Genomic DNA, 17,911 nt, shown 5'->3' with positions numbered 1-17,911 from the left:
CAAAAAGACAAACAACACTCACCCAAAACAGCAAGCAAACAAGAATGTTAAAAACCCGTGTCATGATAGTCACAATTCCTTATGCAGGCATGTTAGACTTCTATGTTTCCGTAAATTTCTGCATTTTTACAAATTTATTTCTGCTGCTCTTTACTCTTTTCTGCATTTTCTATTTTTTCCTCTTTTGTTCTCAGCCTAGAAAAACAGTCATTAAAATATACTTGCGTAATTTTATGTAGAAATGTACATAATTGAGGCGATATTACTTGTAAAAACGACTGTTGAAATAGTCCAGCAAAACTCGTATGAGCTGGTTTTCTTTGCATGTGTATGTGATGTGCAACAGGACAGTGCACATCACATAGTGAGTACTGGCACCTTAGCCCGCTAGTGTTTGCTGACAGCCTGCTCATTTTGCCGAAGTCCTGCTGCTTAAGTTTTTCTTGTCTAGTGCTTGCGTATGATCTCATTGTTTCAGAATTATATTGGATTTATCTATATCCGATGCAAATTTTACATTCTTAGCTCAGGATACAAATAATTTTACAGTCATGAAGTACCAATTTGTTCATAGTAGCACACCAAATTTGAACTTATTTTTGAAAGTGGAGTGATTTGCTAATTAGCTAATTCACTAATTCAGTGTTTGTTGAATTACCATCATAACTTTGAAAATTTATAAATGTAGTTCATGAAACTTGGACATTCAGTTAATTGGGTACCACTGAATATCCTGTGCGAGTTTTAGGTCAAATGACCGTGGTCAATGGTCATTTAAGGTCTATGAACTTTGGCCGTGTTGGGGGTATTGAATTACCATCCTAACTCTTAAGTTAGTGGATCTAGTTCATAAAACTTTGGATATAAGAGTAATCAAGTATCAATGAACATCCCCTGTAAGTGTCAGGTCACAAAACCAAAGTCAAATGTCAGTTAAGGTCAATAAACTTAGGCCATGTTGGGGTTATTGTTCAATTGCCATCATAACTTTAAAAGTTTATGGATAGAATGAATGAATTGTGGACATGGGTGTAGTTGACAAGTCTTAAGTCACTGTTCAAATGTCATTTATGGTCAATGAACATGGTATTATGTCATTATATGAATGGTGTTTATGTGAATGATTATTTTATAGTTTCAAAGTTAGCACTGCTGCTATATTAAAATCATGTTATGCAGGCGAGACTGCCAGAGGCGTTCCACTTGTTTTTCTACCCCACTCACATGCCTGCTTATGTCAAATGGACCTCGGGAGCACTGTAGAGGGTGTCCTGCAAATTCAGTACATCCACTGCCTTGAGACCTCACACTAAGCTTTGCACCCTTCTAATACATCCCAGTGACAAACAGAAAACTGTACCGGCATGATTTACAAATTCCTTGCAATGACTGTGATAGTTGGTATACAGGTGAAACGGGCAGCAAGTTAGGAACCAGAAAAGGTCAACATCAAGTAGAACCAGATAGTAGTCCTTCACTTTTCATAAGAACAAGGAAAAAACTGGCATCTTAATTCTTAGCAGTAAAGTCTGCTATCACTGACTATGTTTCCTTAACTAACCACTCCTTCAATTGGAAGGAAAATTCCATACTTGCTCGCGACGACAAGTCTACCAGTTGCATATCTGAAGCTATCCACATTGGGGCAGAACCAAACCTCAACGGGAATAGAGACTATGGAGATATCCTCTCTCCTCCATGTACAATCCTATTCTAATGCTTCATGGTGCTGCTCTAGCAACAGCACCAGCCATGATGTAGGTTTGATAAAGCTTCCAGCCTCGCAAGCATAAGCTTACTAAATACTGGTAAACTTTGTGATTGTGAATGAGTGAATTATTAAAAAGAACATTTCCTCCTCAAAATACATAAATGTTTCTCTATTTGCTATCTTGCCTGCATATAAATGAGATGTATGAAAAAAGGAATTGGAAATTTTACTGCACATAAATATTTGTGCTATGATTGAATCTTTTATTATCATTTTAATATTTTCAAATGCTTTTGAAAGACTAGGGGTATAATTGGCCAAAGGTTGTGCGAGCTGATTAAGATGGCACTTTCATTCTTTTATTCAATTGTTTTATTTGTAATGTTTTAGAGTGATGTTTTGGTCAGACTGGGGCATTCGACCAAAGATTGAGCGAGCTAATTTAGATGGATCCAATAGAACAATCATTGTGGATTGTGACGGCACATGTCGATACCCAAATGGGATTTCTCTCAATGACAACGGTGAGTAATTCACTAAGTGTTTTTTTTTTCAAAGTTGTTTTTCACACCCATGTCAGAATAAAGAGCCTATGGAAACCCAAGTAATCTGAAACACTCAGTCATACATACCTCTTTATGACAAGTGTCTACACATGTCAGTTATTACTAAAAAAAGAAAGCTGTAGTTGTTGGCAGTTTTCAATCATTAAGATGCCATTGGCTCGTAGAAATTGCACAGTGGTGCCTTTGAATCTATAACACTATCCATCCAGTAATATAAAGGAGAGAGAGTCATTGGTTGTGATCGAGGAGCCAAGGGATTAAGCGATACTCTTGCCAGGGTTCCACTGCAAATAGAGTCACATGAATATATAACAAATATTAAATGTATGTGCGTCTGAGGGCATGTTTATGCTTCCACTTTTCAGGCCAGAATCAGCGTTTTCATACGTGATTTATGGTCCAAAACCTGGTTGCATACATGCTTTCATATAAACGACATTTCAGGTGCGTTTCTAAACATCATTTGACCAGAATCAGGGTTTCTGGGAAAGTATAAATGGGACCATGGAATAACCTCTCAATGTACATTTTCATGTGGTTCTATTACAGGGAGTTACCGCCATGGAATTACCTCTCAATGTACATTTTCATGTGGTTCTATTACAGGGAGTTACCTCCGTGGAATTACCTCTCAATGTACATTTTCATGTGGTTCTATTACAGGGAGTTACCTCCATGGAATTACCTCTCAATGTACATTTGCATGTGTGAATATGAATTAAATACCATCACTATCATAATGAATGTTGAGGGTTTAAAAAAAAATCGGAACATTAGTTATGAGACATTGCTGAGCCAGAAGCCCTGTGCAGTATATCAATGTCTTATTATTTTCTTATGTATATACTTTATTTTGTTTTTTATTATCCTCACCATGGTAGAAATTCTATGTCTATGTCAAGTAGCTCTATGCAATTATTTAAAGATTGGAAATTGTTCGAAGTTAAAATAATAGTCGACCATAACAATACTCAGAATTTTTTTTTAAAAGGCGCGCCCAATTTGACCTTGGGGTCATTCCATGCCAGTTCACCCAATGAAAGTGCAATTTTGCACACGACCCTCTCGGAATTCATTGTAAATTGGTACACATTTATGCTCATGAATAGGTATCTGTTTAGGCATTTTGATGTTTAGCATTATGTATCATATATATATATTATGGGAGCCTTAAAGAGAAATTCCAGTATTTGCAGTAAACACTGATTTCACGAGAAAGTCTGTAAAACAAGGCTTAATTGTCAGTATATCATCGAGGATCTAGATATGGTACAGTTACATTAACTGAACTTTGTGAAATCTTGAAATCTACGCTGAAAAATGTTCACACCGAAAATCCCTAACACAGATAAGTGCACGTGGGACAATGTATAATTATTGCTAGAGCGTCGGGCCCGACGCTCTACCCGAATCCTGTGCTTATTTGCTGATTTCTCAGCAATTACACAATTTCTTCCAGAATCCTTTGGCACATGTGTTTTATTTATACAAACGGACACTTTGGCGGTCATTTCATTGGATTCTGTACGAACTCATTTTGAAATCTTACCAAAACTAGCATTTACCTTTAAATAAGCATATACTAAAAAATTTGATGATAAAAGTAAACACTTTACTAACAAGAATATATATACATGTATATATATGTATATGATATATATTGCTGAACATCAAAATGCCTACACAGATACCTATTCATGAGCATAAATGTTTAATGTTTCATTTGTGAACTGATGAGCTTAATTTCTTTTCATGTGTTTGCATACTGTGACTTAAGATTAGAAGAAATCATGTAACTTGTGAACGCTTTACTAACATGAATATCAATATGTGGGACTAGAGTAAAATTTTGTTGTATCTTTGGAAGAGTTTTAAAAGGTGAAATAAAATATTATTGGTTTTAACATATTTTGTCAATATCATACAAATAATTAACATACACGAAAATCAAGTTAAAAAATTATTTGTCCGGGGGTCAAATTCAAGGTCAAAGTAAAGGTCAAAGGTCATTACCTTATAAATCGCTCTGAAGACATTATTTGATGCATGTTTTGGATTCCTCTCTGAATTTCCTATTAAATGGTACCAGTTTCGTGAAAATTGGTCAACACGTTATGACGCAATATGGTCATTGAAAGTTTAAGGTCACGCCAATTTTTTTTAAAACAAGGAGAAAATGACGGGCCGTAGCGCAAGAAGCGACGGATCGATTTGACTAATTTTTAGTGGCGAATTTTATGTGTACCAATTTACAACGAATTCTGAGACGGTCGGGTGCAACCACTGAGTGAATCCAGATGGAATGACCCCTTGCTTTCCTACTCAATGAAAAATATGATGCAGAGCCAGCTGCAGGTGACAATTTTGCATCTGAAAAATGAAGCATAAACAGCACTCCCAGAACCACGTTTGCAATTGGTGTTCTAAAACGATGTATGATATCGTTGATTCTGGCTCAACAATGGAAGCACAAACACACCTTGATAGGCTAAAATTGTAGTTGCAATTGATATTAGGAGTTAAATATCATAGCCAGCACTGTGTCTACAATTGAACCCTGGTAGAGCAAACTAAAAATGATGAAGAATTCATTAAAATTGGATGAAAATGTACTTTTTAAGCATGTAACAATAAGTGAGGTATTTTTATTGTATCCTCACTTTCCATTTTTCATTATATGATGAAATATTAATTTAGATTTGGTTCTTATGTCAACAGAATGATTGAATCAATGGTTAATCATGTGTTTAGTTTGCCGGACATTTTGCAATCATAATTTCATGACATTAAGTAAAATAAATGTGCTAGAATATCCTGGAAATGCTTGTGAAGTGCACCGACTTGGCAGCCGGGCTACAGGCAGGGAAATGTGCAGAGCGTCCAAGTGCTCTGTTTGGTTGTAGTGGTAGTAGTTCTGAGTTTAAGAACATTGCGTCGTCTGCTAAATTTGTTAAAAGCGTGGTGTCCGAAGCTATGTTGCGTTGCCACACAATATAGAAAATAAGAAGGCTTACGATAGCAATTGCAATTCATACGAAGTACGATAAGTCGTTTCTGAAATTGTCTTAACGTAAAAACATCTATGATTAAGTTGCAATTCATATACAGTGCCAACTAGGCCATCAAAAGCCTGGACAAATACCGCAATCGTTGCAGCAGTAGCATGAAATTTGAAGTTTGAAGTCGTTCCTAAAAAGCTCTTGCTCGATCCACATTAACACGCAACACAAATTCACATTCTTGTGTTTAGTTGCTATGCTCCCCGTATCGCAATTATCAATGAATTTTACCAAACAACTCAATCTGTAACATAATTTGATTTAACTCACCTTCATGGATTTGGGCCAGGCCCAGGGGAATCGGGTCCAATCAACATACGTCCGAGCCCGCAGCCCACCAAATATATCAAGCCGATATCCACAGTTCTGAAAAATGAAAATGCGCCTCACTATTTTTCTTCTTTCCCGTGGGTCGTTTGTTTTGTTCTTCCTCATGACGCGCGCCAGACAAAAGTTTAGATGACATGCGTAATTAAATAACATCCTAGCGCATTTATCGTCTCTCACCAATAGTCTGGTTTTCTCACAATGCCACACAATTGCATGTCTTGTGCTACCAGCCCCCCTGTAGCTCCATGCATTATACGATTATGGTACATATTCTCATTTCACATTACTGCAAGTAAACAAAATATGAAAATTCTAATCGATTCAAATTACATCATTTACCACTTTTTCCTTATTTTATTCAATTCGCTAAGCGGAGAGAGATTTCTAAGAGTTTATTTAACAATAGGAATCTTTAGCATATTTCATTATCTCCTTATATGGATTTGTCAATGACAAGATCTTTTGTTTACATAGTAGTCAGGCAGCATATGTAATTTACTTCGACAAATTGGCTAAGTCTGATTTTTCACTTTTATGTGATTGGTGACATCACAAGGAACATCTTTCAACTTGGTGACAAATTTCTAATGGTCATCTTGACCATGTTAGGGGTCAAAATAAGGTCAATAGGGGTCAATTTTTTAAATTGCCCCAAGTCTGTTGAGTGACACACCAAATTGTTTGTCTTGTTATACTGAACAAAAAAGTGTACACAACCATACACTCTTGACCTTCCGTTAAAAAGTTATGACCGGAAATGTCAAAGGTCAACGAACTTTCGTTAAATGGCAAATTACACTGAAGGTGTTAAGGAAGCTCATTTTCCCGTGTTTTTATGCATGTGTGTACTTCTTTTTTTCGATTTTCGATAAGTCCATCGTCAGAAGTCCATATTCACAAGATATAAAGGGTCAAGACAAGCTCAGGGAGAGGTCAAAAGCTCAACAAACTTTCATTGGAAGCCAAAATACACGTCTTAAAGCGGTTACAATCACTTACAAGTCTTATTTTTCGTGGGTTCTTCATTTTAAAAAGTCTATATCTGAGAAGACATTACATATAAAGGGGTCCAATGTGATTATTTAGGAACAAAATAGATAAACAGAGATAGACGTCGAATACATTCGGTGTGGTATGGTATTGCAGGAATGCCTTGAAACGACTTGACAAACCCTAATGCCCTTAAAAGTCGTATCATCTTCATGATGTTATAGTGCAACCAGCTCTTTCCGAGTTTCTTGATTTAGAAATTCAATTCATTTTCAATTTACAAGTCTTTGATTTGTAAAGATACATTTCATCCATTTGCTTTGTACATAATATTTTAATCAACAGAAAGTATTGTAATGTATTGGGGTATATGTGCACTATGTTAACAGACACATCGATTGATCAGTGCTCCCAGCTCTTAAGAACCTAACATCTTATTTGGATTAACTTATGAATAAGATAATGAGGTAATTAGGATTGAGGATGATATGATAAGTTGGACTCCAATTGCCCCTTAACTAATTCTAATGTGTGACGGTAATATTATTTTTATCATTTCTGACAAAGAGGTAACATCGTGCAAGCATGTTGTTTGTAGTCAGTCATTGTGTGTCCATCATGCTGATGTGATATATTCTGACCATTGGCATTACTCGATCTCTGGACTACACATGTCTGATTATGTGCTGACATTAAAACGGCTTGTACTATTTTGCCAAGTGTGTTTTTTTTATCAGAGAATGCCTACAACGTGAAACTAAACTTAGTACCAGTTCTCACGATAGTGATGTGCATAGATGCTAGATGCAGATTTTGTTTTTGTTCTTTTGTCATTCTTGTTTTTTCCTACTTGCTGAATTGCCTAGATGTTACTAGAAAGAATGTCATTGAAGTAAATCCAATTATTAAGTAGACCACGGCCATACCGTAGCGAGAAGGGGGGGGGGGGCAGCTGCCCCAGAAATTGTGAAAACTTGCATTTTTACTGAAAAATAAATAAAATTGACCAAAAGTATGCTCGAAATCCTTAAATATCACTTTACAAAATGCAAAAGGGCTCCAATGTTCAGCTAAGAGCAGCACATGCACCGGGCACATGCACCAGAAATGTGTAGTCCTTCTTGGCTCCAGAGCATCTTATTCGCAAGATAATCCAAATGAAATGTTAGGGAACTTTCTTAGGAGTTGGAAGCACTAATGAATCGATATGTTCTTTATATAGTATGCCTATTATACTTATACGCCAATACATAACAATAGGTTCTATTAATTAGAATATTCTGTACAAAGCCAATGAAGAAAATACTTCTTTACATATCAAAGACTAGTAAATTGAAAATGAATTGAACTTGAATTGAATTCCTAAATAAAAAAAAAAACTCCTTGGATGCACTTAATTATTACATCATGAAAATGATAAGATTTTAAGGGCATTAGGATTTGTCAAGTCGTTTCAAGGTATTTCTGCAATACCATGATACCCACATTCAATGTATTCGACGTCTATTGTTCCTAAATAAGCACATTGGACCCCTTTATATATAATGTCTTCTTAGATATAGACTTTTTAAAATGAAGAACCCACGAAAAATAAGACTTCTAACCGCTTTTAGACGTGTATTTTGGCTTCCAATGAAAGTTTGTTGACCTTTTCCTGACCTTGTCTTGACCCTTTATATCTTCTGGATAAGGACCTCTGACGATGGACTTATCAAAAATCGAGAAAAAAGACGTACACACATCATAAAAACACGGGAAAATGAGCTTCATTAACACCTTCAGAGTAATTTGCCATTTAAGGAAAGTTTGTTGACCTTTGACATTTCCGGTCATAACTTTTTAACGGAAGGTCAAGAGTATATAATTGTGTACACTTTTTTGTTCAGTATAACAAGACAAACAATTTGGTGTGTCACTCAACAGACTTGGGGCAATTTATAAAATTGACCCCTATTGACATTATTTTGACCCCTAACATGGTCAAGATGACCATTAGAAATTTGTCACCAAGTTGAAAGTTGTTCCTTGTGATGTCACCAATCACATAAAAGTGAAAAATCAGACATAGCCAATTTGTCGAAGTAGCCGGTAAATATTGGCATATGCTGCCCGACTATAGTGCTTGGTAGTCTATGCATGCTTTAATATTGCCTTACCTCAAACTTGTCATAAACTTCTTCAGTATCTCTTCAAACAGTGAAGAATAAAAAATAATGAAATACACCACGCCAAATAGATTTGGGCAGTACTCAGGCGCAAAGTGTATACATAGGATTTGCGATTCCCTCATTGTGTATCATTGTTTTACACTGTAAAATTATTTTGTAAGATTTTTACCATCACAAGGGTAATTACGTGTCCAACCAATTTGAGGCAGTAATTTAATGCGGGAAGCATTTTGTCCAGTAAGGTTAATAAGCAGAAATTACTTTAGAGTGGGCAGCATTTTCATCACACTAGATAAACAAAAATGCCCAAAAGAAATGACCAATGCTGGTTGGACACATAATTACCCTCATGGAGCACTTTTATCCAATATTTTTTAGAGTGAATTTTGTTTTTATCAACAATAGTTTTTTGCCCTTGCTGGATAAATCATAGAGAGGGGCATGATGATGAAATTTAAAATACCTAAGAGGTCCTCTATATCGCAGGGAAAAAAATAACCTGATGCTACACACGATTTCATTTTTTATTATTTACCAAATAAATAGAATATACAACATTCAAATAATGTACAATATAGATATGCCTGGTGGAATTACGATTGTTTATTTCACTAAAAATATAAAATGGATCGACATCTAACCGAATTCTGGCAACGTGTCAAATTCAAAAGGAAAAAAATAAAAATGTTAAAAGTTGAATGTTGGCCATGATGTCAGATATTCTAAGCCTTTAGTTTACAATAAATGATAACAGCAGCAACAATAATAATTCTTATTTACAGAGGGAACCCACTTCAGCTCTTATGAACTGTTCATCCAGTGGGTCCTGCATAACATACAGTTATAATTATCCTGCTTTGTTCTATTACGTCAAGCACCTGATGAAGGCATAAGGCGCTGCTTGTTATTCCAAAGCACTTAGATTTCAAATACCTCGAAGTTTGATAGTTCCAAAATGTTATAGGTTTCGTTAACCCAAACATTTGTTGCGTTATTTCAAAGGTATGCTATTTCAAAAGTCTGTTAATCCCAAAATAAACGAGAGTTGTTTTTTTTTTACATTTTGCGGACTAACTAACCTTTGGAATAACAAACTTTCGGAAGAACTTACCTTTGAAATAATGCCACAAATTCACCCACATATACGGTTAACTGCTGATTCAATATGTAAGATAATCATTGGCGAAACTTATTTATCCGAATTAGGATACATCTTGTCCATGAATGTATGTCATAAAATTATGGGGGTTTCATATCACAATGAAAGGGGGAGGGAGAAAGCGGAACATGACATCGAGGCAGCACATGCAGCACACTGATTGTATAGTCATGACCCTGTGCAAATATTTTAGCCCGGAGTAATCATTATATGCTATTAAGACTTCAAAACTTATCTTTTGGGAACAGGTTGAAAATTTTTCTCATTTTGATTTTAAACGCAAATACAATGTACAGGTCAATTTCCTTATTTCCAATATTATGGCCTGCACAATGCCATTCAACATTGTTTCAATAAACATGTAAGACCAAAAGCTATGGAACCTAATATTCCAGAAGCACTGCTTTTGATAATTAAAGTAAAAAAAGGGTTGTGCTCATATTTACAATATTTTTTTGAAGTATATAAGTTGAAAGTCTCATTAAATGGAAAAGATAACAGCTCGCTAAAATTGTCTCAAATCGGTATTCTGAAAATTGTCTGTAAGGACATCCCCTAATTTATCTCTGACATACCCAATTTTTTATCAACCATTCAATAAACTTTTTATATGCTTAGCTCAACCAATAGAAGTGTCTCTGAAAAATAATTGAGCATATTGTTGATATGGCTAATGACGCTAATGCTTGTGCACCTGTATGCTAAAAATACATGTGGCTGTCCTCAAAGACATTTTCCCCTGAAAAGATTCATCATCTCGAACACCAATTTGTAATTGCTGAAAAGTCTACCAATGGGTTGTTATAATGTCTTTGGAAAGTGTCCTTTTGTAAAACATGATGTTCTTGTGGGAGGCAACAAGAAATTATTATTGCGGGATGCAGCAAGAAATTAATATTGCAGTCGGACAAATATCGCATGTAAATTAAGTTAGAATAGCCCCCTAACTCTTATAAATTTTCTTGTATTTTGCAAGAAGGTTAACAGTACGCAAAGATTTCCAGAATACATTTTATCTCAATAAGTTATCTTGCGCACAGAGATATTTATGTGCCATTTTTAGCTTTACGCATAATTCTAGCTCTGGCATCATACGCGCCCAGCAAGATCTTTACAAAAGTTTCGTAAAAATCATAAATGTATGATTTTTTTTAGTTTTTCTAGTGAAAATGTATTTATTCTATGCTTTTTATGATCTCAGTCCTCAACAATTTTCATTGAAAAACGATAAAAAACAAAAGGTAAAAAACAAAGAAATACATGAGAAATTGCAAAAAACAATATAATACATAGGAAAAGGATTTGATATCACAAATTTGTTAATGTACACTTGCTAATAACACCACAAAGAGTTTATATACCAAAAATTAGAACATTTGGAGCTTTATTTAGGGAGTTAGAGGAAAAAGTATGATTTCGCATACTATTTATGCATAAATTAGTATAATCACTTAATAGCAATTCGTATGAAATAAATTACTATGCGATTTTGTAGATTATGTCCCAGACAACTCGCGTGCCAATTTTCGGCACGATCGCGCGGTCGACGGCCGAGATCTGAAGGGGGGGCTGGGAGGACCCCCCACCACCCCCCCCATATCTCCAAAAATACCCCGGCCTAGATAGGGTTAAGAAAATTTTCAGAATACGGCCCTAGGAATACCTATAGTTAGCTAGAATCAGTTTTAATCAAGGAACTTCTACCTGTATATTGTGATTTAATAATCCATAAATCTTGTTTTAGGATATCTTTTGTTTTTATTTTGTTTTATTTTCCCCTTTCCAGGCACTTTGCTATATTGGATAGATAACTATAATGATAAGGTTGAAGTTGTTGATCTATGGGGTGCAAACAGAAGAACCATTCTTCAATTGGAGAATGTAGGACCTTATGATATTGCTGTATTCAAGTCAAACATTCTTTGGACTGAGTTTGATTCAGCACTATCACATGCTTGGACATATGCTAATGGCAGTGGTGTTGTTATGGACACTGCACCGGACGTGTTCTCCTCTCCAAGGGGAATTCATGTTTATATAGGTAAGTTTGGAATATCATGCATACAGCACATCCTCAAAATGTCCCTCTGACATATCGCTGAGTTACTTCTAAAATCAGATACACCTGTGCATTATTCTCAATTACAGATTTGCAGAAAGCTCATTCCACATTCTTCTATAAAAAAATAATTGTCCTCACTTCAACATTTTTGAATACCAGTACACATTTTTTAATGTAAGGTGGTCCTTATCAGCCCTTTCCAAGTTTGCAGCTTTGTTGTATTTATGCACTGTCTCTTGCATGTCAACCATTATTTGAACATCCAGTATTTAATCAGGAAAATTTTCCTGATCTGACCAGGCTCATCAAATCACAAACGTTGGCATGAGACAACCAAGAAATATTCATTTTGTCTCACCCACCCAGGGGGGGCCACTTACATTGACGAGTAGATACCATGCGAAACATGTAAAAAGGATATCTTTTTCACGATAGGGCATGCTACGTACGTAACGTGATAAGGGTGTCAAAAACACAAAAATAATGAAAAAAGGGTATCTATTTCGCTAGGAAAATTATGTTTTTAGGGTAAAATCTGCGGAGATGATAAAACAAAATTAAAATGTTTTATAAAGGATGTCCTTTTTGCCCCATGCAACACTTTGTGTTTAGAGTCTGATTTGCACGAGGGGTAGAAGGTGGGGTCGTACTAAACCAAATAAGGTAAAGCCGATGACCGAAGGACCCGTAACAATAAAACATTCCTGTACTTGTTTAGGGGTTCATTTCAGGGAATATTTTCCAAGAATATTGTCTTGTTTCCAATACTTGTTCAGGGTAGGGTTTCACACACCAATACTTGTAAAGGGGTGCATTTTCAGAATATGGAAATAACGTGTTTAGGGTGCTTTTCAAGACCCCATGGTTGCGCATGGTATCCACTCGTGAATGGAAGTGGCCCTCCACCCCCCCCCCCCCCCCCCGGCTCACCCACCAGAGGAGAAGGCGAGACTAAGGGATCCAAATGTTGTTCACCCGTCGTTCATCCATGCATCCATCACAAACATTATGACACATAACTCCGCAACCGTTAGTCACTTTACAACAAAACTTGGATGGTAGATGTACTTTAGGACCTGCATGTAATGTTTAAGGCGGAGGTCACATGGTACAGTCAAAGGCCATTTTGAAGTTAATTTTAAAGTTTACATGCAAGACTCTCTTATGACACACAACTCCATAATCGCAAGTCACTTTTCACCCAAACTTGGGTTATTGATGAACTTAGGAGAACTGCACGTCATGATGCAGTCACAGGTAACATGGCAAGGTCAAAGGTCATTTTCAGGTGAACATTAAAGTTTATGTGAAAGCTAGAATCTTTTATGACACCTAACTCCACAACCATAATTATTTTTTCACCCAAACCTGCGATTAACTTAGGAGACTTGCATATCATGTTGTAGTCAGAGGTCACATGGTATGGTCAAAGGTCATTTTGAGGTCAAAGTCATGTTTCACCCAAGCTTGAGTTGTTGATGTACCTAGGAGACCTGCAGGTCATGGTGCAGTCAGAGGTCACATGATAACGTTAAAGGTCATTTTCAGGTCAACATTAAAGTTTATGTGAAAGCTATAGACTCTCTAATGATACAACTTCGCAACCATAATTCATTTTTCACCCACACCTGATTTGTAGATGAACTTAGGAGACTTGCATATCATGGCACAGTCAGAGGTCACATGGTATGGTCAAAGGTCATTTTGAGTTCATTATTTTGACATAACTCTGCTACTGTAAGTCACTTTTGAACCAAACTTGGGTTGTAGCTGTACTTAGGAGACCTGCATGTCATTGTGTTCAGAGATCACATGGTAAGGTCAAAGGTCATTTTAAGGTCAACATTTAAGTAAACGTGGAAGACGTTTTTTTCATCCCAGTTATTTTACAAGGAACTGTTGATACAATTGTGTTGTGTTCCCTTGCAAATCACAATATTTCTGGTTACTTTCACAAGTGCATGGGCGAGACACAACATGGCTTATGTCTTGTATGATTGATAATCTTTGAAAGAAAATATTTATGGAGCTGGGTACAATAAGCTGGACAATGAAGACCAACTCTGCAGTGGGTAAACCCTTTGGAGGTGAACCCTCCTCACTTGCCATATATCCCATTCACAAGAATCATTGATTTCTTTTTGGAAACTATCTTTCTTGCAGCATTTTGTTCTTAATCATTCAAGTGTGGCCATATTCGGTGTGAAAAGTTCTTTGTGATATGTTAATGAAATGTTCACTAATGTTCACAAATTATTATTACCTCCTTTAAAGCCTCTTTATTTACTATCGAAATGTACCTGATTAAAATATTTTCAAATCAATCATGTACCATAAGTTCAATAAAAAATTGTTTCCTAATTCATTGTGTAAATACACCCCGGGTAATACATTACTACAGAAATTTGACCGAAGTTAATATGACTTGGGACTTGACTTGGTTTTGAGTTGACTTGGAATTGAGCTATGGCCAATTGACTTGGGCACATAGCCTGTCCTCTTGCTAAAACACTTGGGACTTTACTTAGAATTGCAACAAATAGGTTGGGACTTGATTTGCATGAAAATGACTTGCGTACAACTCTGTTTTATAGGAAATATCAGTGGCTTCACTTTACCAACACCACAACTGCCAACACAACCACCCCCAGCAGAGTCAACAACAGGTATGTTTGGAATCATCTACCACTACCCTTGTAAATAGTACCATACAGTACCATGGTATTACTATGGTATTACCATAGTATCCATGGTAAATTCATTAGTACCATAGTACTACCACAGAAGTACCATACAGAATCGGAAAGTACTATTTGAAAATACAGAAGTACCATAATATACCATGGTTATACCATAGTAATACCACGGTACTGTATGGTACTTTTTTACAAGTGTATGCAACTAATAACTTATCTTCAGTTTGGCTGTACAATACATGCCATGGTGGAAATTACCTTGATATTACTACCAACATTGGAAAACAGAAATTTACACAAAAATACCCTGATCAGACTTGAAGTGAAATTGACAGATTATTTACTTTTATTTTTACTATTTTATTTATATCTAAAGCTTATAAACTACAAAAACAAAGCAATTTCTTAAAGGTTTATACATTGATTTTGCTTCTCAGCTGAGTATTCTGCTTGAGAAAAGCTCCAGGTAATGCAGGATTGAATTTTGTGTCAGAATTGTCAGGATTTCATATAAAAGACTTTTTTTCTTCACTTCTATCATATTTATATATCATAAAATTTTTTCTCTGTAAATACAGTACAAAAAAGGAATTCATAATCTCGAAATAAAGAAAATTGACGATCTTTTCTATATACAAACCCATGCAATCACAACTTTCCTTAACACAGTATGGCACCATGGTATTCAGGTTTTGAAGTAAAATAAAGCATATTTCCAAAACCTGATAATTTATTTGGCTTTTACTCTTCCCGTTTCCAGTCTTGCCGTAATTATATAGGCCTAACCGTTTATGTGTATAGTAATAATGTTGATCTGATGACCATGTCAAGCTGTTTCAATTTTAGGGTCATATGGTCAAAGTTCAGAGGTAATTATATACATTCATGGTTCTCAGCCCATCAGGGAAAATAATTTTACTTTTTTCCAGTCAGGGAAAAATCAGGAAATTTTATGAAAGATACCTCAAAATCAGGGGAAAATGCCTCAAATCAGGGAAAAATCAGGGAGTTTTGATCAGCCCAAAAGTTGAAAGCAGGGTAGTCAGTCAAACCCTGTTATATTTCTTTGCACATCAAAACATCATCCATTGAATGACTGGTTATGGTGGTACTAATTAGTTTTACATTATTGTTTTTATACTGAAAATACATGTAATAACTGCAACAACTTAGAAAACATGGTAAACTGGAAATGGGTCTAAATAATCATCAGCGAACTTTTAAACTTCTTCAGGGAAAAATCAGGGAATTTTGTTTTCTTGAAAAGCTGGGAACCTTGACATTGGAACGTCTTTTTTATAGCAATAATTCAAGATGTGCTTGAGGAATCATTTTCAAACTTGACACATGTATGTCCATGTTAGTGATTATAATCTGCTTTGACTTTTTTTTACACCAATTTGAAGGCCAAAGTTTTCACAGGTTTTTTAGCTTATCCGGCCCGAAGGGCAAGATGATCGAGCTTATGCCGTGGCGTGGCGTCCGACGTCTGTCTGTCGTCTGTCGTCCATCCACAATTTCAAAATGCTACTACTTTGCCATTTCAAGTCTGATTTCAATTCTGTTTGCTTTATATGATAGCACTAGGTGGGGCATTCAAAACTTCTACATAGAATTTTGAAATTCCTTAAATATGCTAATTTATGCGCATTTTTTAAAATTCACAAAAAATACTACTTCTTCTTTATTTGTTGACCGATTTTGATTTTTTTGCTTCCATCTGGTAGAGCTTCATGAGGTTCAACAAACTTCTACACAGAATTTTGAAATTTTGACCAGAACAATTTTTATGCTAATTTATGCATATTTTTAAAAATTCACATAAAATGCTTCTTCTTTATTTGTTGACCGATTGTGAATTTTTTGCTTCCATCTGGTAGAGCTTCATGAGGTTCACCAATCTTCTAAACAGAATTTTGAAATTTTGACCAGAACAATTTTTATGCTAATTTATGCGAAATTAATTTATGCATATTTTTCAAAATTCACATAAACTGCTTCTTCTTTCTTTGTTGACTGATTTTGATGTTTTTTTTCTTCCATCTGTTAGAGCTTCATGAGATTCACCAATCTTGTACTCCGAATTTTGAAATTTTGACTGGAACAATTTTTATGCTAATTTATTCGAAGTTAATTTATTCATATTTTTAAAATTTCACATAAAATGCTTTTTCTTCTTCAATTGTTGACCGATTTTACTTTTTTTTTCTTCCATCTTGTAGAACTTTATGAGGTTCACCAAACTTCTACACAGATTTTATCAAATTTTCAGTAGAAAATTACTTATGCTAATTTATGCGAAACTTATTCAGAAATCACAGAAAATGCCTCTTCTTTATTTGTTGACAGATTTTGATATTTTTTCTTCCATCCGGTAGAACTTCATTAGGCCCACCAAACTTCTACACAGAATTTTGAAAATTTTCAGTGGAAAATTATTTATGCTAATTTATGCGAAATGTATTCATAAATCACAGAAAATTCCTCTTCTTCTTTATTTGTTGACAGATTTTGATTTCTTTCTTCCATCTGGTAGAGCTGCATGAGGTTCACCAAACTTGTACACAAAATTTTGAAATTTTGTCTGGAAAATTATGTATTCTAATTTATGAAAAATTTATTCATAAATCACATGAAATGTTTTTTCTTCTTCATTTGTTGATCAATTTCAGTTTTGTTTGCTTTATATGATAGCTCAAGGTGGTGATAAAAAATTTAAAGATAGAATTTTGAAACTCATTGAATCTGCTATTTATTCTTATATTTTCAAAACTCACAAAAATTGCTTACTTATTTGTTGATTGATTTTGGTTATTTTGTTCCATCTGAGAGCTACATTAGGTTCACCAAGGTTCTACACAGAGTTAAGAAACTTTGACTAGATAATAATTAATACTTAATTCATATGAAATTTATTCATAGATCACAAAAAATGCTTCTATGTCATTTCTTCATCAATTTCAATATCCTCAATTTACGTCACCAATATAATTCACTACAGTGTCAACTGGGCTGAAATTAAAATTGCGTTAAATTGTGTTGCAGGATGCCAGATGAGCTCCACATCATTGATGTGCTACTTTATTTTCATGTTCATGAAATTTCCAAATAACAAGAAATTATGAGTGGTCTATTTCTTATTTATACATTTAGGAAATGTGATAATCTTA

General features: G+C 35.2%; 1 protein-coding gene across 1 annotated transcript in view; it reads left to right on the top strand.

The window, feature by feature from the left end:
* Nucleotides 1-17,911, top strand: part of LOC121422636 — a 176,514-nt gene that overhangs the window by 124,754 nt on the left and 33,849 nt on the right. Inside the window, exons 68-70 of the mRNA XM_041617797.1 lie at nt 2,102-2,235; nt 11,770-12,024; nt 14,640-14,711. Of these exons, the coding sequence (XP_041473731.1) occupies nt 2,102-2,235; nt 11,770-12,024; nt 14,640-14,711 (461 nt within the window). The remainder of the gene's footprint in view (nt 1-2,101; nt 2,236-11,769; nt 12,025-14,639; nt 14,712-17,911) is intronic.

This window comes from Lytechinus variegatus, chromosome 10 (assembly GCF_018143015.1).
Source record: "Lytechinus variegatus isolate NC3 chromosome 10, Lvar_3.0, whole genome shotgun sequence".
NCBI lineage: Eukaryota > Metazoa > Echinodermata > Echinoidea > Temnopleuroida > Toxopneustidae > Lytechinus > Lytechinus variegatus.
This window is presented reverse-complemented; position numbering and strand designations above follow the sequence as displayed.